Consider the following 16896-nt stretch of genomic DNA (forward strand, 5'->3'; position numbering starts at 1 on the left):
TGAGAAAAATCTGACATTTATTGAGCACCTACTCTGCACCTGACGGGAGTTTTCTCTCGTATTAACAGCACATTTGCTTGCCTGAACTCATCTCTGTGAAGCACCTATTATGTGCTGGGCATCATGCCCGGATGTGGGGCTATAGGGAATTTGACTTGTTCCTGGCTCAAGGTTGTTGAACCGGAGGATGCTGGGAGGACAGAGGTTTTGTGCATGAGGTTGGAATCTGAAGGATGAGGGATAGTTACCAGGTGAAATGCCAAAGGAATGGGGTGGGGAGAATGAAGTTGTTTGTCCATTCATTTATCAGTTCATTCATTCATTCATTCAGCAACTGCTTATTGAGAGCCTGTCAGGTGTCCCCAGCACTTTGACAGGGCAGGCAAGGTGGCCGTGACAAGGAGGCAGAGACTATAAAAAGGGCCCCATGGGTGAAGTTATTCCCATCCTCACTGAGGAGAAAACCCATCCTAATTCAGAGAGTGGAGGCTGGCATCCCTCTTGGGGATATTCCTTTTGTCTGTCTGGGTGACCCCCCCCACCCAGTAAAGAGTCACCTGTGTTCTCTCTGGACGATGGATGGCGAGGTGAGGGTGTCCAGGGTTGAACGGATGGAAGCACTGACCTCACTGACAAGCTTGGGGGAGGGCTGAACATTGGACAGAGGGTAGGACCAGAGTTCTAGGCCAGGTTTTGCCACCAATTTTTTTTCGGGTGACCTGGGGCTAGTCCCTACCCCTCTTTGGACCTTGATGCTATTGTCTGTAAATTGGGAACACTGGACTGGCTTCTTTTCTTTTTTTTAATTAAAAAGAAATTTTTTTAATGTTCTTATTTGTTTTTGAGACAGAAACAGAGCAGGAGCAGGGGAGGGCAGAGAGAGAGGGAGACACAGAATCTGAAGCAGGCTCCAGGCTCTGAGCTGTCGGCACAGAGCCCGATGTAGGACTCGAACTCACAGACTGTGAGATCATGACCTGAGCCGAAGTCGGATGCTTAACCGACTGAGCCACCCAGGTCCCCCCTTTTTTTTTAATTTTTAAAAAATATTGATTCATTTTTGAGAGAGAGAGAGAGAGACAGAGCATGGGCAGGGGAGGGGCAGAGAGAGAGAGAGAGGGAGACACAGAATCTGAAGCAGGCTCCAGGCTCTGAGCTGTCATCCCAAACCGTGAGATCTTGACCTGAGTCAACCGACTGAGCCACACAGGCACCCCTAGGCTGGCTTCTTTCTGAGCCCCATCTGGCTGACATTGATGACCAAGACTTCTGGCCTGAGAAGTCGCCAGAGCTATAAGGGCTTGTTTTGGTTTCTCTGAAACGTTCTGGTTTTAGCATTGAAAGTCCTGCATCAAGGGGAACCCTGGGTCCTGGGCAAATGAAGACAGTTGGTCACTCTACTGGAAGGACATCAGGTTAGCCTCCCCTCTCATCTTACCCATAAAAAGCAAGACACACATCTCACTTTGGCTCCTTTATGGCCACAGCACCATTTTCTAGCCATTTTGTTTGTACGTATATTTCTACGGCTGAGTTGGAAATCCCTCTGGGTACGATTTCCTCCATTTCCTTCAGATCTTCTGTTTCTCTACTCAGCCACCTCCTCCAGGCCAAGTGTCGCTTCTCGCACCCCTCCCATGCCTCAGGAGGGTCTTTCTGGTAGCCTTCATTAGCTTTCCCGGCATTCCTTAAACTCTTGCCTTCTGATAAGCAGAGAGCCTGTGCTGACGCAAGGGTTCAGTTAATGATCATAGAATGTCTGAATCTCTCTAGCGCCCAGGACAGGGCTGGGTGCCCCTGATACCCCAACTCCAGGACAATGCTGCTGGTAGGACATATTCTTCCCGGAACAGGCTGCAGGGAGCCACTCCCCAGGTGTGGCTTTTTAACCCTTTCCGTTCCACAGGCCCCTTGAGCATCTGGTAAAGCCTATGGACCTCTTTTCAGAATAATTTTTTTAAATTTTATTTTAGAGAGAGAGACAGAGAGACAGAGAGCAGGAGCAGGGGAGAGGGACAGAGGAAGACAGAGGCAGAATCCCAATCAGGCTCCGTGTGCCTGACACAGGGCTTGATCCCATGACCCTGGGATCATGACCTGAGATCAAGACTCAAAATCAAGAGTTGGATGCTCAAACCAACTGAGCCACCCAGAAGCCCTAAGAATACTTAAAAAAAAAAAAATGGCATTAGGATAATAAAACAATTTTTACTAAAATACAATCACAAAAAATTTGAACCAGTTTGTGATATAGTGCTTCTTCACTAACACACCAATAAGATTTAGTGGTGGGTCTAATATGATCTTCATTTCAGAGTTGTGGTAGCTTAAATCATATTTTGAAATATGTACAGTAACTATAATATCGATATGAAAAGATCTTTGACTTCCCTTAGTGACAAATCACAGGGACTTCTACCGGTTCCCTGCACTCACGGTCAAAGAAGATGCTAAATACCATTTGGAGATTAATGAAAATAAAGATATAACTTTTGCCCATCCCAGTGTCATGAATTCTATCCACAGCCTCCTTGGGGGAGGGGGTCTCAAACTCCTGCTTTAAGGCCAAGGGGTCTTGATTCTTTCGATTAGATAAACAAAATCACCAAGAGCTGAGAGAACAGAGCGAAGAAAACTGACCACGCTGGGTTGGGTGAAGCAGAGAGAGGTTTCAAGACAGGTGAGTTTCGGTGCTGAGTGTTGTCAAGGTGAGACCATTTTGGCAGGGAGCAAGGAGCTGCGGTTGAGGGAAGGAAACGTGGGGAGGGTTTTTGCTCTTATGACCAAATCAAAAGCAGCAGATTAACACAACAGCCACAACCTCATCCCGGAACAAGCCCACGCCGCCTTTGTGTCTCTTTTGTCGCTGAGGACACCAAACCATTGTCCCTGTAAGACAGGGTACCTGCCCTCAAGCTTCCGCACGAGACAAAACACAAAAGTTAATGAGACAAAATTAAATTGCAATTCAAAAAATGCAGCTGGAAGAATCTGGAACATGCCACATGTCTGGTACACAGTGCAAGCCACAGGCGTTCAAAGGTGTGGGCCACCTCCCCTCTGAGGTTTATGGAGAGGATCAAGTGGGAAAATGCACAGGAGCCCAGCAGGGTAGGATTGCCGGTTACAGCAGGCGCTTTTGGGGGTGGCTTGTTGTTCCTCTGGTCTCAGCGATCTTCTCTGTAAATTGGAGATAATAACTAAGTTTGGCACCTGACATATAGGAAGCACTCAATAAGGGGAGCCATTATTAGCATTAAGAAAATGATGACAGATATTTGCAAACTGGTTCAAGAGACAGCAGGAGGCTGGAGAGCTTGTTCTTTAGGGTGGTAGAAAAGACTGAATGAATTGAATTCTCGGGTTGGCTCCGCCCTTCACACTGGTTCCACCCCCTTGCTGCCCCCTAAACAGTTGGATGAAATGCACCCCAGGCGTGGGGCCCCCTGCATCTCTGCGCGCGAGTGTGCAGAGGTGGAAAGGTGGTCTCGTTCAGGGCCGGAAACAGCAGCAGCCCAAGGCTGAGCTTTCGGATGTCATTTTCCGGGAGGGTCTTCGCTCAGTCTCCCCCCCCACCTCCGCCGTCCCCCACTCGCCCGGGCTCCCCAGTGGACCCGGGGACCAGCAGCTCGCCAGTGCCCAGGTCGATCTTGGGACGACGAACTCGCGCCCATAGGCGGGGGCAAGCGGTGCAGAAGCCCGCCCTGGTCCACCGCGTGGGGTACGTGCCAGCGGAAGCGCTGCCTTATCCTGGGAAGGTCGATCTAGGCCGCCCCAAGTTGGAGTGGGGGTGGGGGGCGGATGCACCTTCGTACCCTATGGTTCCCCAGCCCTTCCGGGACACCCCGTGGGAATTTGGGGCCGGGGGAATCCGAGTAGGGAGCCGGAGCGGAGCCTCCTTGTGAGAGGATGTGGGGGCAGGGGCGCTCTAACAGGGAAACGTGCGCTGCGCCGGCTGCCGGCCCCTTTAAGGGGCCGGGCTGGCTCTGCGGCGGTTCCAGCTAACCGCGGGCCTGGTGCAGCTCTGCGGTCCGTGTCCCCAGGCAAAGAATCGGAGCCGGGCCGGGCGGCGGGACTCAGCGCGGGAGAGGGCGTGGTCCAGCCGGGAGCCAGGCGGAGCCAGAGCTGCAGACAGCCGGTCCACCCAGCCCAGAAAGCAGCCTAGAGCGGGGGTGGGCGGAGCCACCGCCTCCTGGGCGGGGCCCGGCGCTGCGGGCCTCGGGGGCGGGGCCTCGGTCTCGGGGAGCGCCGCAGAGGGAGGCGGGGTGGGCGGGGCGAGGGCAGGGGCGGGGCCTATGTCTGCAGTGGGCGGGGCCCGCCGCAGAGGGGCAGTGCCGGCCGAGAGTCCTCTGCGCGCCGCTGCCGCGGAGCCTCCACACCGACTCTGACAGCCGCGGAGCTGGGACCCGCGACCCTCGCCACCTCACGCAGCCTTCGCGGCCTCCACCGCGGCCCCGAGTCCAGTCCCTCGCCTCGGCGCCCACATCCGGGGGGCGGTCCGGCCGCCGTCGCTGCGGAGGCCGCATCTGGCGCGCATCTGGAACCGCCCGGCCGGCCGCGCTGGAGCCCGCGCCCGCCCTGGCCCGGCCGCGCCGGGAGCCCTGCCCGGAGCTGGAGCCGCATCTGGAGCCGCGGGCCCGGGGCCCTGAGCCGCGCAGCCGGCGCATGGTGAACTCGCTGCTGTTCGGGGAGATGGCCTTGGCCTTCGGCTGCCCGCCGGGCGGCGGCGGCGGGAGCTGCCCCGGCGGGGGCGGCGGCGGCGGCGGGGCCGGGCCGGGGCCGTCGCCTGTGACGGCGGCGCTGCGGGACGACTTGGGCTCCAACATCCACCTCCTGAAGGGGCTCAACGTGCGCTTCCGCTGCTTCCTGGCCAAGGTGCACGAGCTGGAGCGGCGCAACCGGCTGCTGGAGAAGCAGCTGGAACAGCAGCAGAGCGAGCGCGAGCGGCGGCTGCGCTACAAGACCTTCTCCCGCGAGCAGGCCGTGCAGACCGGGCCCGAGCTTCTGCGGCCGCCCGCAGCCGGCGCCGGGCTCGGCAGCGGCAGCGGCGCGGCGGCCGGCGCCAACGCCAACGCCGTGGCCCTGGGCGGCCTGCCCCCCGGCGGCGGCTCGCACCCGCAGCACTACGGCCGCCTGCCCGGGACCATCTGGAGCTACACGCAGGTGCGGCGCACGGGCGGCGGCGGCGTGGAGACGGTGCAGGGCCCCGGCGTGTCGTGGGTGCATCCCGACGGCGTGGGCGTGCAGATCGACACCATCACGCCGGAGATACGCGCGCTCTACAACGTGCTGGCCAAGGTGAAGCGCGAGCGCGACGAGTACAAGCGGAGGTGAGTGCAGACTGCCCTTCCCCCGCGCAGCTCCCGGGGAGGGGGCGTCCAGGTCCCGAAGGCCGCGGAATGCGTGCGTTGGGGAGGGGCCGGGGGCGGCCAGCTGGTCCTAGCAGGTGGGCTGGGAGCTGTGTTTGCCTGGCGCCCTACACGCGCTTGGAAAACTCAGTTATCTAGTTCCAAGAATGGGGGCTGGCGCTGACTACCATAGGGGACACCTCGGCGCTGTCATTGGTCGAGGCAGGTTGCTTTCTAGGTGACATAATAACCACTGGTGTTTTAGGTGATCTCATTTAATCCTCAGCCGACGCAGAGTGTAAAGCATTCTTATCCCCGATTTGTAGATGAGGAAACTGAGGCACAGGGATGCAAGTGACTTGCCTAGGGTGACTTGGCTGATAGTGGTGAAACCAGGATTTGAACGACTAGTGAATTGAAAGACTTTTGGCTAGTTTGTCTGCTGCTCTAGGTATTTTCCAAGGCTGTAGGGGGTGGGCTCCTCTCCCTCTGCGGGTGAAAAGAAAAAACTCAACCAAACTACTGTTTTGTTCCTTGAATTAAATGAGACCATATGTTTGAAAATGGGTAGATTTGTCCCTACCCACTAGGGCCGGAGTCTGCCATTTTGCTCTGGCTCTGCAAGGTCCAGGTGGCGGGGCCTGCATCAGACTGGCCACCAGCTTTTAAAAATGCCTCTCTTCATCCCTCTTCTCCCCACCCCACTACTGTCCTGGCTTACTGAGCCCCAACAGACTCAGCCCTAAAGGCCCACAGGAGGCGAGGACCTTGGGCTGAAAACTAGACATTGAAGGGACCCAGACCACCATCTCTGGCTAGTGTGGGGGGCACACTGCCTGCAGGACCAGCCTGCACATTCCTGCCCAGTCCCGATTCCCCAGCTGGGACACTGACACTGCTTCCTGCTTGCCTGCAGCCTGGCCTACAGGACTGATGGCTCAGCTTTCCAATAAGAGGAGAGGGGTCTGTCTGTAGCTTCTCAGGCCTGGGTGGGGGCAGGGCCCTCTGCTGTCCCCGGCATGGGCAGCTCTCCACATTGGGAGCCTCTGTTTGGAGCATGTTGCGAGAAGGATCTTTCCTTCTACTCCTTGAGTCCTGGGGCTCGCATAGGTCTGCCCAGGGAGCTAGGTGTGGGGTCTCCTTCCTTTTCCTCCACTGGGCTGGATTCAAATGCCGGCTCCATCACCCGCCAGGGAGACTGTTGAACCATTTGGAAGCCTGTTTTGCTCATTTAGAGAGACTGGCGTAATACAATCTACCCAGGGTTGCAGAAGGGGAGAAGTAATCCGTTGATGTTAAAGACGAGAGACTGTGTCAGGCCAGCGTGGAGCAGAGGCCCAAGTCTCAGGTCTGTCTCAGGCAGGGCCTGACTCTCAGCGGGGAGGTCTTACACCCCGTTGGGGGAACGAGCTCCTCTCCCGGGCTGGTCTTCTCTTGAGGACTTGAGAATGGCCTGGTGGCCCGCCATGGCCATGGGAAGGCTACCTCTGCCTCTGTGGGCAGCTTCGCCGGGGTGGGGTAGGGGAACAGGCACTTGCTCTCGATGGTGAAACACGGAGGGCTGGGCCCTTCTGTCTGCCACTGTTGATTGTGTCGTCATGCCCCAGGCTTGTGCCGTGTTTGTTTTTATTGTGTGTGCTTTTTTGGGACCGGGCGACTAAGGAGATGGAAAAACCGTGCCCAATCTCAAAGGGAGATAGGTTGGCGTTGAGCAATGCTCTGTTCAAGTTGCACCCAGGGCGTGGGGTGTGATGTCAGCCTCTGGCGTTGGCCTGGAATGAGATGGCCACTGCTGAGGCAGGTGGAGTGTGGGTGCCTTCCTCCCACCCTCTGGGCTGCACGAGCACCTTCCCTTCCTCCATTTTTTTTTTGTGAACCGGGGAGGGCGCATCTTTTCTGAAGTTGATTCGGGGCTCAAGTTTTTGGATTTTTCCAAAGCAAGTATACTCCCTTCTGTGGGACTCAGCTTCCCTATCTGTAAAGTGAGGGGTGAGTGGGTTAGAACCATGCTCTCTGAAGCCTCATGCTTCCTTAGAGATGCTATTGGGGGGGGGGGGGCGGTCCTTGAATATTACATGAGACTTAATATTTTAAATTATATTAAAATGTTTAAATATGGTTCTAAACATGTGCTCACTTGAAAAAAAATTTTTTTTCACATTTATTTATTTTTGAGCGGGGGGAGGAGGGGCAGAGAGAGAGGAAGACACACAATCCGATGCAGGCTCCAGGTTCCGAGCTGCCAGCCCAGAGCCCAACGCGGGGCCTGAAGTCACGAACAGTGAGATCATGACCTGAGCCGAAGTCGGGTGCTTAACCCACTGAGCCACCCAGGCGCCCCAACATGTGCTCACTTTTTAAGTTCACGTTAACTCCTTGAAGTCCACTGACACACTAACGTATTAGTAGTTGGCCTCAAGTTAGAGCCACCCTCCTGCCTTCTCTATTTGTCTGAAGAGTACTCTGAGCAAACCGCTAAAAAACCATTCCCATTTGTAGCTACTTATCTGTGTGAGTCAGGATTTTCGTGAAACTCTGCAGCCAAAACTGGAAACAGAATTAAATGGAAAGTGGTGCTGTCATCTGTAGTCCCCGTTCTAAGTGTTAATGAATCAAAATAGCCTCGCCAACTTCACTGATTGAATTCAGAATGGTTATATCTGGAATATCTATATTTGAACTTACAATATAAATGTATACAACTAGCATTCTGTTTTTACCTGTTTCTGTATTTGGGTTTCTCATAAGAATTTTCTCTTGGGAGGAGGGCAGGCATCTGAACCACTTAAAAAAAAAAAGTTAGGGGTGCCTGGGTGGCTCTTAGGCGTCCGACTCTGCATTGGTCATGGTCATGATCTCATGGTTCTTGAGACTGAGCCCCGTCTCAGTTGAGGCTCTGTGCTGCAGAGGCTGCTTGGGATTCTCTCTCTCTCTCTCTCTCTCTGCCCCTACCTCTGCTCTCTCTCTCTCTCTCTCTCTCTCTCTCAAAATAAATAAACTTAAAAAAAAAATTAAAAAACCACCGGGCTAGATAATCTCAGAAGGTCTTGACAAAATATAATCTTGCATTAGAACTCCCGGCCCACTTCTGGGCCCCTGTCCATGAGAGAAGGCACAGTCTGAGGGATGGGACCACGGGGTTTGCTTGCACTGTTGGCCACTGAAGCCTTTACATCCTTTCGGGATGTCTAGCATGGAGCCCCAAGCCGTGAGCACTGGAAGGCACCTGTGCCAGGAAAGAAAAGGTTCCCGGGTTTCCTCTGGTCCCCCCCAGAGGAATGGCAGTTAATCGCCATTCCCACCCAGCCCAGGCAACACGGATCTGCTTTCTGTTTCTATAGATTTGCCTCTTCTGGACACTTCATAGAAATGGAATCATACCATAGATTGTCTTTTGTGTCTGGCTTCTTTCACTCAGTGTTTTTGAGGTACATCCATGTTGTAGCAAATTCCAAGAGTACCTTCCTTTAGATTGGCGAATAACGTTCTACCGTACGGACAGACCACATTTTGTTTATTCGCTCACCTCTGTAGTCGGCAGACTTTAAACACAAAGAGTCACTTGTGAACCGCCTCAGATCATCTCATGTGCCATCGGTGGTATAGGAGCCATGCTTTGGAAACACGCAACCCAAACCACAGCCCCTGGCCTGTTCGCTACGGTTTTTAGTTTCCCTTTGGTCCAACCAGCTCTGAGCTCTTTACCGTGAAATGTGGTTGCCGAAACTGTAACGCCAACAAGGTTGTCAAGCATTGATTTGGAAACCAAAACAAACATCTCTGCCCTGTCACCACCCAGTGCCACCAAAATATCCTGTTCTGAGTTTGCAGGCTGGGGGCTTTTCCCTGGACATTCCTGCTGAATCTATCTGAACTTTAAACACGTGGGGGTTTTTTTGCATCACATCCAGGAGACCCAGACTCCAGGTCTGGCTCCGCTACTAGGCGCTGTGTGACCTTGGGCCAATTGCCGCCCTCTCTGAGACTTAGGCCCTCCACCTTTACAGGAGGGGGTTTCCCTTCTAATTCACTCTACACTTTGGTCTGTGACTCCAAGGGGTCCGGGTCAGGGCCCTTCCTGCCTCATGGGATGGCAGTCCTGGCCTCCCCCTCTCCTGCCCCAGGCCCAGTGTGGTTTGGAACTGTCTGGTTTCCTTCCCTCCCCGCTGCAGGTCGCTAAGTGTCTGTGCCTCTGACTCAAGTCAGCATGAGGGGCTTGGTTTGTTTTAACCTGGTATTTGGGTGATCGGAGCTTCCCTTGAGAGTCAGGAAGGGACCACAGTGATCATTGGATCCTGATGGTTCCCACATGGGCCCTCTGGATCCCCGGAGCCTTGGGGCAATTCTGGGGACAGTGAGCGGGGGTGCCGAGCACCTGGGGTTTGGCTTTCATCAACCACAGAAGCTCCATTTCCGTGACTGTCATATTGATCTTCTGAGGAGGATTCAATTGGAAAACCGGGCTCTACGGCTTAGAAAAAACAAAAAAGAGAAATTGCTGATTCAGCTGAGTTACTTTCATTTTTGAGGTGGGGAAACTGAGGCCCAGAGGGAGCTGACCCACAAAGCTGAGTTGGGAAGCCTGCTGTCCAAAGCTTTCCCCACCACGCTGAGGTGATGCCCACATCATCTGCCCGGGGCTGGGTGTTGGGAGAGTTCTCTCCACCTTTCTGTGTCTGCCGTTAGGCATTTTTTAAAAAGCTACTTTCAGGGATGGGAGGGACTTTTGTCACAGCTATTTCTGATCATGAGCCGGAAGGGGCTGGGCTGGGGGCCTGAATGAAGGGCTCCAAGAAGGGCTGGTGGGTGAGCCAGCTGGAGTGTCCCCTGCCTTTTCCCATCACGCCCTGGAAGGCCCTTGAGCAGGTGTTTGCTGGCCCTTGAGTGCCCCAAAGCCAGAAGACTGCCCAGAAAGCTGGTTGGAAGGTTTCGTTCCCTGCCACTTCTGTTATTTCTGAAGCTGCCACCGATATGGATTCTTTATTTCTGGTTTTTCCGGGAGGCAGCCTGGGATGGTGGAAAGAAGGTTGAAATCCCAGCTCTGCCACTTTCTGTGTGACTATGGGCAATTGCTTAACCTCTCTGAGCTGCCTGAGCCACCGCTTTCTGTGAAAGAGGGGGAGTAATGTTGCTCCCCTAGGAATCGGGGAGGAATAAATGAGCCCCAGTGACAAGGCACCTGGGGCTCGGTAGGTTCCGGGTTGGTCCCCTCTCTGACCTCCCGCGCAATGTCTGTTCCCTTCATTTCACAGGGCTTTCCCAGCACAATGCTGGACCGCCCAGCACACCCATTTCAGGACGCGTCGCAGCTCTCTGTCCCGTGGAAGGCGCCAGACATGGTGTTGGGGGAGGAGGGAAAAAGGGCTACTTCTTTGTCCAGCATCTAAGGAGGGTGTTCTTCCTACTCTTAGCGGTTGATTTGTGCCTCCGGAAATCTCTGGCCACCCCCCTCCCACCCCCCGCCCTTTCTTCTAACCTTCATTGAAAGAAACACACAAACCCCCTCCATCCAGCTTCTGGGTATCCTAGAGTCTCTTGGCTGTGCCGGCATTCTCTTTGGGAACACAGTTGGGAGGGATTTTCAGAGCCTCAAGCCAGAGGGAGGGGAATGAGGTCCCAGAAAAGAAAGGGAAGCAGGAAGCCTGGAGACAGCTGACGCTGAAGATTCCTTCCCTGAGGAATGTGGGGCGGGGCTTTTGCCTTGGCCACCGGATGCGAGGCCCCTGCCCCCCTCCCCCGCCCCAGTGCACACACGCATACACACACACACACACACACACACACACACACACACACACACACACACGGACTCACACGCTCTCAGTCTCTGTAGGCTCTTGGCCCGCATCCGCACACGTGTCGGCATTTGAAGGACACAGAAGGGTAGACCCAGAATCTGAACGTGCTCCTTGCCGCAAGGAGATGCGTTGACTTCTAGGGGCATCGATTTAAACGGTGCCATGTGTCCACGATACCGGAGGCTGTGGACTTTGCAGTTGGAGTCCTGGCTTTTGATCACATCGGGGAAGCGAAGCCCGGCTGGTGTTCTGCTTGTTTCCCATGTCATGGATGGCTGAAGGCCTGGGACAGGGGAGGAGGTGCTGTCGTCTCCTCGGCTCAGGACCGGGATGCATTGGTTTTCCTTGACTTTCTTCTATCAGGCGTTCCTGAGCGCCCACGACCTCTCCCATCACGGCACCCCATACCCTGAATCACAATTGCCTGGGATGTCTGCTCCCCCACAGACTGGAAGCTTGTGGGGGCCGGTTCCAGGTCTGTGTACTGGCCGAGCCCAACCCGGGTCTGGCCAGAGTCCATGCTGAGCAAGCGTTTTGCGGTGAGGGAGGGCCCTGCGCCTGGCCGCTGTGTGGTGATAGGCCCCCGGTGCGGCCAGGGGACACAAGGCCCAGATGACGCCGGTGGCCACCACAGACTATATATCTGGGATGTCGCAGCTTGTGGAGGGAAGGGGCTGGTTTGGAGTCGGGAGACCCACGCTCCCGGCCCCACGCATCAGTTGGACCATATTTGAATGGCACCCATCCCCCGGTGCTAGATGCTGGGCTCCTGGCGCAGGGGTTGAAAGCTGAGTGACATCGGCCTAGTCACTTTGCCTCTCTGGGTCTTTCTCCTCATCGCTATGCCGAGGTTGTGGGCCGGGTGAATGGGCTCACGCAGCTCCAGCCCTGTCTAAATGAAGTTCTGTAAGAGTTCCACGGCAGGATTTCACGGGGCAGAAACGTGGGTGCCCTGAGAAGTGAGTGGTGCCGCCTTTGTGGGCCGAAGTCAAGAGCCAGGCCGGAGGCTGGGGGGAGGGCGGTCAGCGTCCCCGCCAGCGGCCTCTGGGTGTCATGTAACCTCTGGGCATTGCGGGTTGCGCGGGCCAGACGGGAGGCTGGTGAGGATTGGTGAGGCTGCCACCTGCCCGCCAGAGCCGTGCCCGCCCACCTTCAGGGGGCACGGGGCATTCGGCTTCCTGGGCAGGATGTGGTTTCTCGCCCTAGTTCCTGATACAAGAGAGGGTAGTTGTCACCCAGCAGTAAACCTGGTGAAGGCCTCTGGTTCCCTCAAGGGGCTGTGGCCTGGCCGAGTCCCCTGGCGGGTGGCAAGGGGGCGGCCAGAGCCCCGTGGAGTCCGGGTCGTGGTCCCGGCTTGGCTGTGCTGTGATCCGAGCTTCCGGTTGTCCGCCGGGGAAGGGGGGCGGTGGGAGGATGGGCTGGCCCAGGACACTGCCAATCCTGGTCTCTCTGTAACTTTGTTGGAGTGGTTTCAGATCCGCACACCATTTAATCTTTGGCACCTCAGTTTGTCACTCCATAAAATGGAGTTTTCTCACGAGTCCTGCTTTCCAGGGTTGCTGTAAAAATCAACCCAAATACGGAGTGTAGAACGTTCTGAAAGAGGTTTAAAAAATAAGCCATAATGACTTAATAGCCTCCGCTGATTGAGCAACTATTATGTGCCAGGCTCTGTAATGAGGTCTTTATTTTTTAAAATTCAAACAAAAATTTCATTTTAGAGAAAGAGCGAGTGGGGGAGAGGGACAGAGGGAGAGAGAGAGAATCCTAAGCAGACTCCATGCTCGGCACAGAGCCCCACGCGGGGCTCAATCCCACGACCCCGGGATGGTGACCCGAGCCAAAACCGAGAGTCGGATGCTTAAGCAACAGACCACCCAGGTGCCCCTGTGATGGCTTCTTTAAATAAGTGAGAGTTCGTTACTAGACAACCCGAAGAGCTGAGAATTAATTATGCCCATTTGGCAGGTGAGAGGTTCTGACAGGTGAGGCAGTTGTGGCAAGTCCCGTCTGCATCTCTAGACCCCGAGTTCAGCATTCTTCCTCGGGGCGGACGGGCTGGCCAGGTTCCTGCCGCCCTGGGGAAGGCTGGTCCGGGGTGAGGAGGCAGGCTGAGGCGTGGGGTCTCCCCAGCGCCTGTCACAATATTGCCACCACGGGTGGCAGAACAGAAGGCGGCTGCTGTGCCGGGAAGTCTTCCCGCTCCCACTTGACGGTAGTTATTTCTCAAGAAGCCAGTGAGTCACCGGCAATGGCAGGCAGATGAGCCTCCCGGGCCACCGTCGAGGGCGGCCTAGCCCCCCTGCTCTTTGGAGGTGATCCTGGTCGGGGACTGGACTCTGGGCAGGGAGCAGTTACTGGTCAGCCACAGAGGCTGGCACAGTGGAGCCGGTGGGCCTGGCAGGGGGAGGAGCGGGGGGGTCAGGGGGCACGTATTATCACCTGTCTGGAACTTTCCCCTGCTCTGATTTAAACCTTGTGCCATCTCTGCAGAGGGAAACCCAGGCTCAGGGCACAAGAGTAACTCACTCTAAGCCACACAGCAAAGCCAGGGGCTGGATGTGGGTCTCAGAGAAGAAGTTAACGCTCCTTTGATCGTACCCGGCACCTACACCCTCCCAGGGCAAGGGCCAGGGTTTCTCGTCACTTGGTGACAAGCAGGAGAGAGCAGCCGGCACTCTGGTGACTGCAGGGAAACGGGCCTCCGCCCTGGGCTTGGGTCTCCCTAACTTTTGCTTTCAGTTGGTTCCATAAACTTTGCCTGGGTACAGGGAACTTGTGACAGTCACTCCGTGCCTCGCGTTGGGGAAGATGAGCCCGCTGGGTGTGGGTGTCTGAGAAGCTGAGGTTTTGTTCTCCTGACCGTGGCTGGGCACCCACTGTGCGCCAGGCCCCCGTGCTGGGCACTGGGGGGAAGCAGACGTAGCCGGGATCTCAGAGTCTGGGGACACAGGCAAATGTGACGATGCCACCTGACACGCACCCGCTCAGATAGTACCTGTGCATAGTAAGGGCACAATAAATATTAATTCATTAATTAAACAAATATTTATCTACCATTTACTCTTTGTCAAGCTGCATTCAAAGCGGTTTACAAACCTTTGGTTCATGTGACCTCATCCTAACCCTATGCATTAGGTGCTGTCATTAGCCCCGTTTTACAGGATGGAACTGAGCTGCAGAGACGTTGAGGGACCTGAGCCCAGACACAGGTAGCAGGTGGGAAGCCAGGATGTCAACCCAGGAAGTCAGGCTCCAGATTCAACCTTCTATGCTGTCTCCACGAAGGGACATGTGCCCACTGCAAGTAGCTTCCATGCTCTGAGCCTCAGTTGTCACTCCTGTGAAATGGGGACAGTACCTCTGACCTCCCTGGGCCGTTTGGAAGGTTAAATGAAGTGATGTCTGCGGAAACACTTTATAAACTGTTGAGTGTTCGCCCTGGGGGTGTGGGGGGATGATTAGAAGCCTGGGTCCTGCCTACACACTCTGCCCTTTCCTCCCCAGCTTCCCAGGCAGCCTGGGGCTCCTCGAGGCCCCAGGAGATGTCCCATCCTTCCCTTGCCTTTGCATTCACGCCCCCACTGGATCCCCGAGACGGCCGTGATGTTGATGTTGGACAGAAGCCCGCAAAACGAGATAGCTCGGGGAAGGGCGCTTGTGTGGCACTTGGAAGCTGGGAGGAGAGGAAGTGGGAGAGTTTCTGCTGCACATCAGCCATGTGAACTTGAGAGAGTCCTTTGCTCCTCTGAGAAGTGGGGACAGTCCTGTGAGTGGGTGGCAGGGAAAGCCAGTGGGATGGTGGTGTTCGGATGCTGGCAGCCGCCATCGTTGTTATTAAATGAGGCTGGGGGTCCTGGGGAAAGGAGCAGGGGCGGGGGTCGGAGGGCAGTTGGACCCCGGCCTGGGCAGGAGCCCCTCCGCTCGGCTGCCCCGGGCGGGGGCTGTCTCGGAGCTCTCTCTGAGATGCCTGCTGAGTGCATTCTGGCCGGCCTGCCTGCGTGCTCCGACTTTGGGATGCGCCCGGTTCACACAGCCCCCCGCTCATCTGCTGCGTGATGGAGAGACGCCCCCGCAGTGGAGACACTGCCTTCCGCCCTCTTAATTGGCCATTTTTATTACTTGGGTTATTTAAGACGGTACTTGGCTGGCTGCCGCCTGTTTGCCGTCTTGGGGGAGGGGAAGACTGCTGGTCTAAGTGGACCTTGTGAAATTCCCCGGCAGACAGGCTCCTCTCAGGGCAGGGTCGGTACATCTTCCCAGGGCCTCTCAGCACCTCCTTTTTGCCCCTGTGGTAATGGGCAGAAGGCCATGTTGGGGCGGTGGGTGGGGAGGCTGACTGCAATAGCTTATTGCAAAGTCAGACCACAGGACCAGAGAGCCTTGGAGCTCTGGGTGGGACCCTGCAGTGCCCGAAACCCAGGGGTTCTGGAAGGCACCCGAGCCAGGTTAGGGCCAGTCAAGGAAGGCTTCCCGGAGGAGACATCGCCTGAGTTGTGTCTTGGTGGTCCAGTAAGAGTGGAAGAGAAGGGAAGGGTGTTTCAGGTAGAGGGAACAGCTTGGTCAAAGGCCTGGTGGTGAGGTTGCCATGCCAACGTGCGGGCCTGGCCTGCCTGCTCACTCTTCTTCCCCTTCTCACCCTCCCTCCCTCCTCCTGGCCTTCTTGGCTCTCTTTCTTCCATTTTGCTGCCTCTCATCCTCCCTCCTGTCCCGCTTTCCCTCGTTCTTGTTTGGGTCTTTAGTCCTTATGGCTGTTTTTTTTCACCTTCCCATCCCCCCCGCATCTGAGGCAGGGCAGGGCTGTGAGGGGGGCCCTGTTCCCTGTCCCTCTGCCCACCCAATGCCAGCCCGCTGCGGGGGGCTCTTTGTCTGCTGCCGGGGCTTTGTGAGCCTTTGTGTGTGCACGCGTGTGTCTGGGAGCCTTGGTCTACACCCTGTAGACTGGGAGCCCCCGGGGTCAGGACCCTGCCTTTGGCCACCCCAGTCCCTTTGTACCACCCCTTGTACATCATCGTTGGGGGCAGGGGAGGCTCCCTGGCGAGAGTGATAGCTGTTGGGTCTTGGAGGTCAATGCTGGTCATGAGAGACCTCGGCCCCCAGCCCCCATCAGAGATGAGCCTAGGATTAGACATGGGTAGGGGTGCGGGGGCCGGGAGGCTAGGCTGTTCACCTTACCTCCCGGGCCTGACCACCCTGCCTGCCCCTGCTCCCTCACACCTGTGACTTCATCTTACCCCTGCTGGGCCCAGAGGGCTTGAGGGGCTGTCCGAGCTCAGTCAGTCCATCCGGATCCTGCTTCCGGGCAGCATCATTCCCCTGTCGTTGCGGGTGAGTAGATGTGCTCTGTGTCTTTTGAAAAAAGACCTTCTGAGAGTTCGTCCCTCAGTGATTTATGTTTTCCTCTCCCCCCGCCACTCACATACCCATGACTGTTTCCAGATGAGAAAGCTCAGGCCCAGAGAAGCAGAGCAGCTCCCTTGAGGTCACACAGCAGAGTAGGGTTTCCTTTGAAACCCTGAGCTAAGGGATCCTTCTGGGGTCTGACGGCCATTTAAGGAGGGGTTTTGAAAACTGCCGAGGATGGAGCTCTTAGGGTGAAGAGGCCTCAGAGCCTCAAGTGGAGTCTGCAGAACCCGAACCCCGCCCCCCAGCCAGCATCCAGGTGCCTGTGCCGTGGATGAGCTTCTGTGCCTACAGAAGAGACTCTGAGGTCCTGGTGGGTTTGTCACCTTGTAACAAAAGGCCCTCCC

General features: G+C 56.0%; 1 protein-coding gene across 2 annotated transcripts in view; it reads left to right on the plus strand.

Moving 5' to 3' along the window:
- The first annotated feature begins 4350 nt into the window (after positions 1-4350).
- Positions 4351-16896, plus strand: part of IFFO2 (intermediate filament family orphan 2) — a 49817-nt gene continuing 37271 nt past the window's right edge. Inside the window, exon 1 of one of the 2 annotated variants that reach the window (XM_019461553.2) lies at positions 4351-5330. In XM_019461553.2, coding sequence (XP_019317098.1) covers positions 4666-5330 — 665 coding nt within the window. In that variant the 5' untranslated portion in view covers positions 4351-4665. The remainder of the gene's footprint in view (positions 5331-16896) is intronic. The other variant, XM_019461552.2, reaches the window with a different exon arrangement.

This window comes from Panthera pardus, unplaced genomic scaffold (assembly GCF_024362965.1).
Source record: "Panthera pardus isolate Hobbes unplaced genomic scaffold, ASM2436296v1 HiC_scaffold_11, whole genome shotgun sequence".
NCBI classification, from domain to species: Eukaryota; Metazoa; Chordata; class Mammalia; order Carnivora; family Felidae; genus Panthera; species Panthera pardus.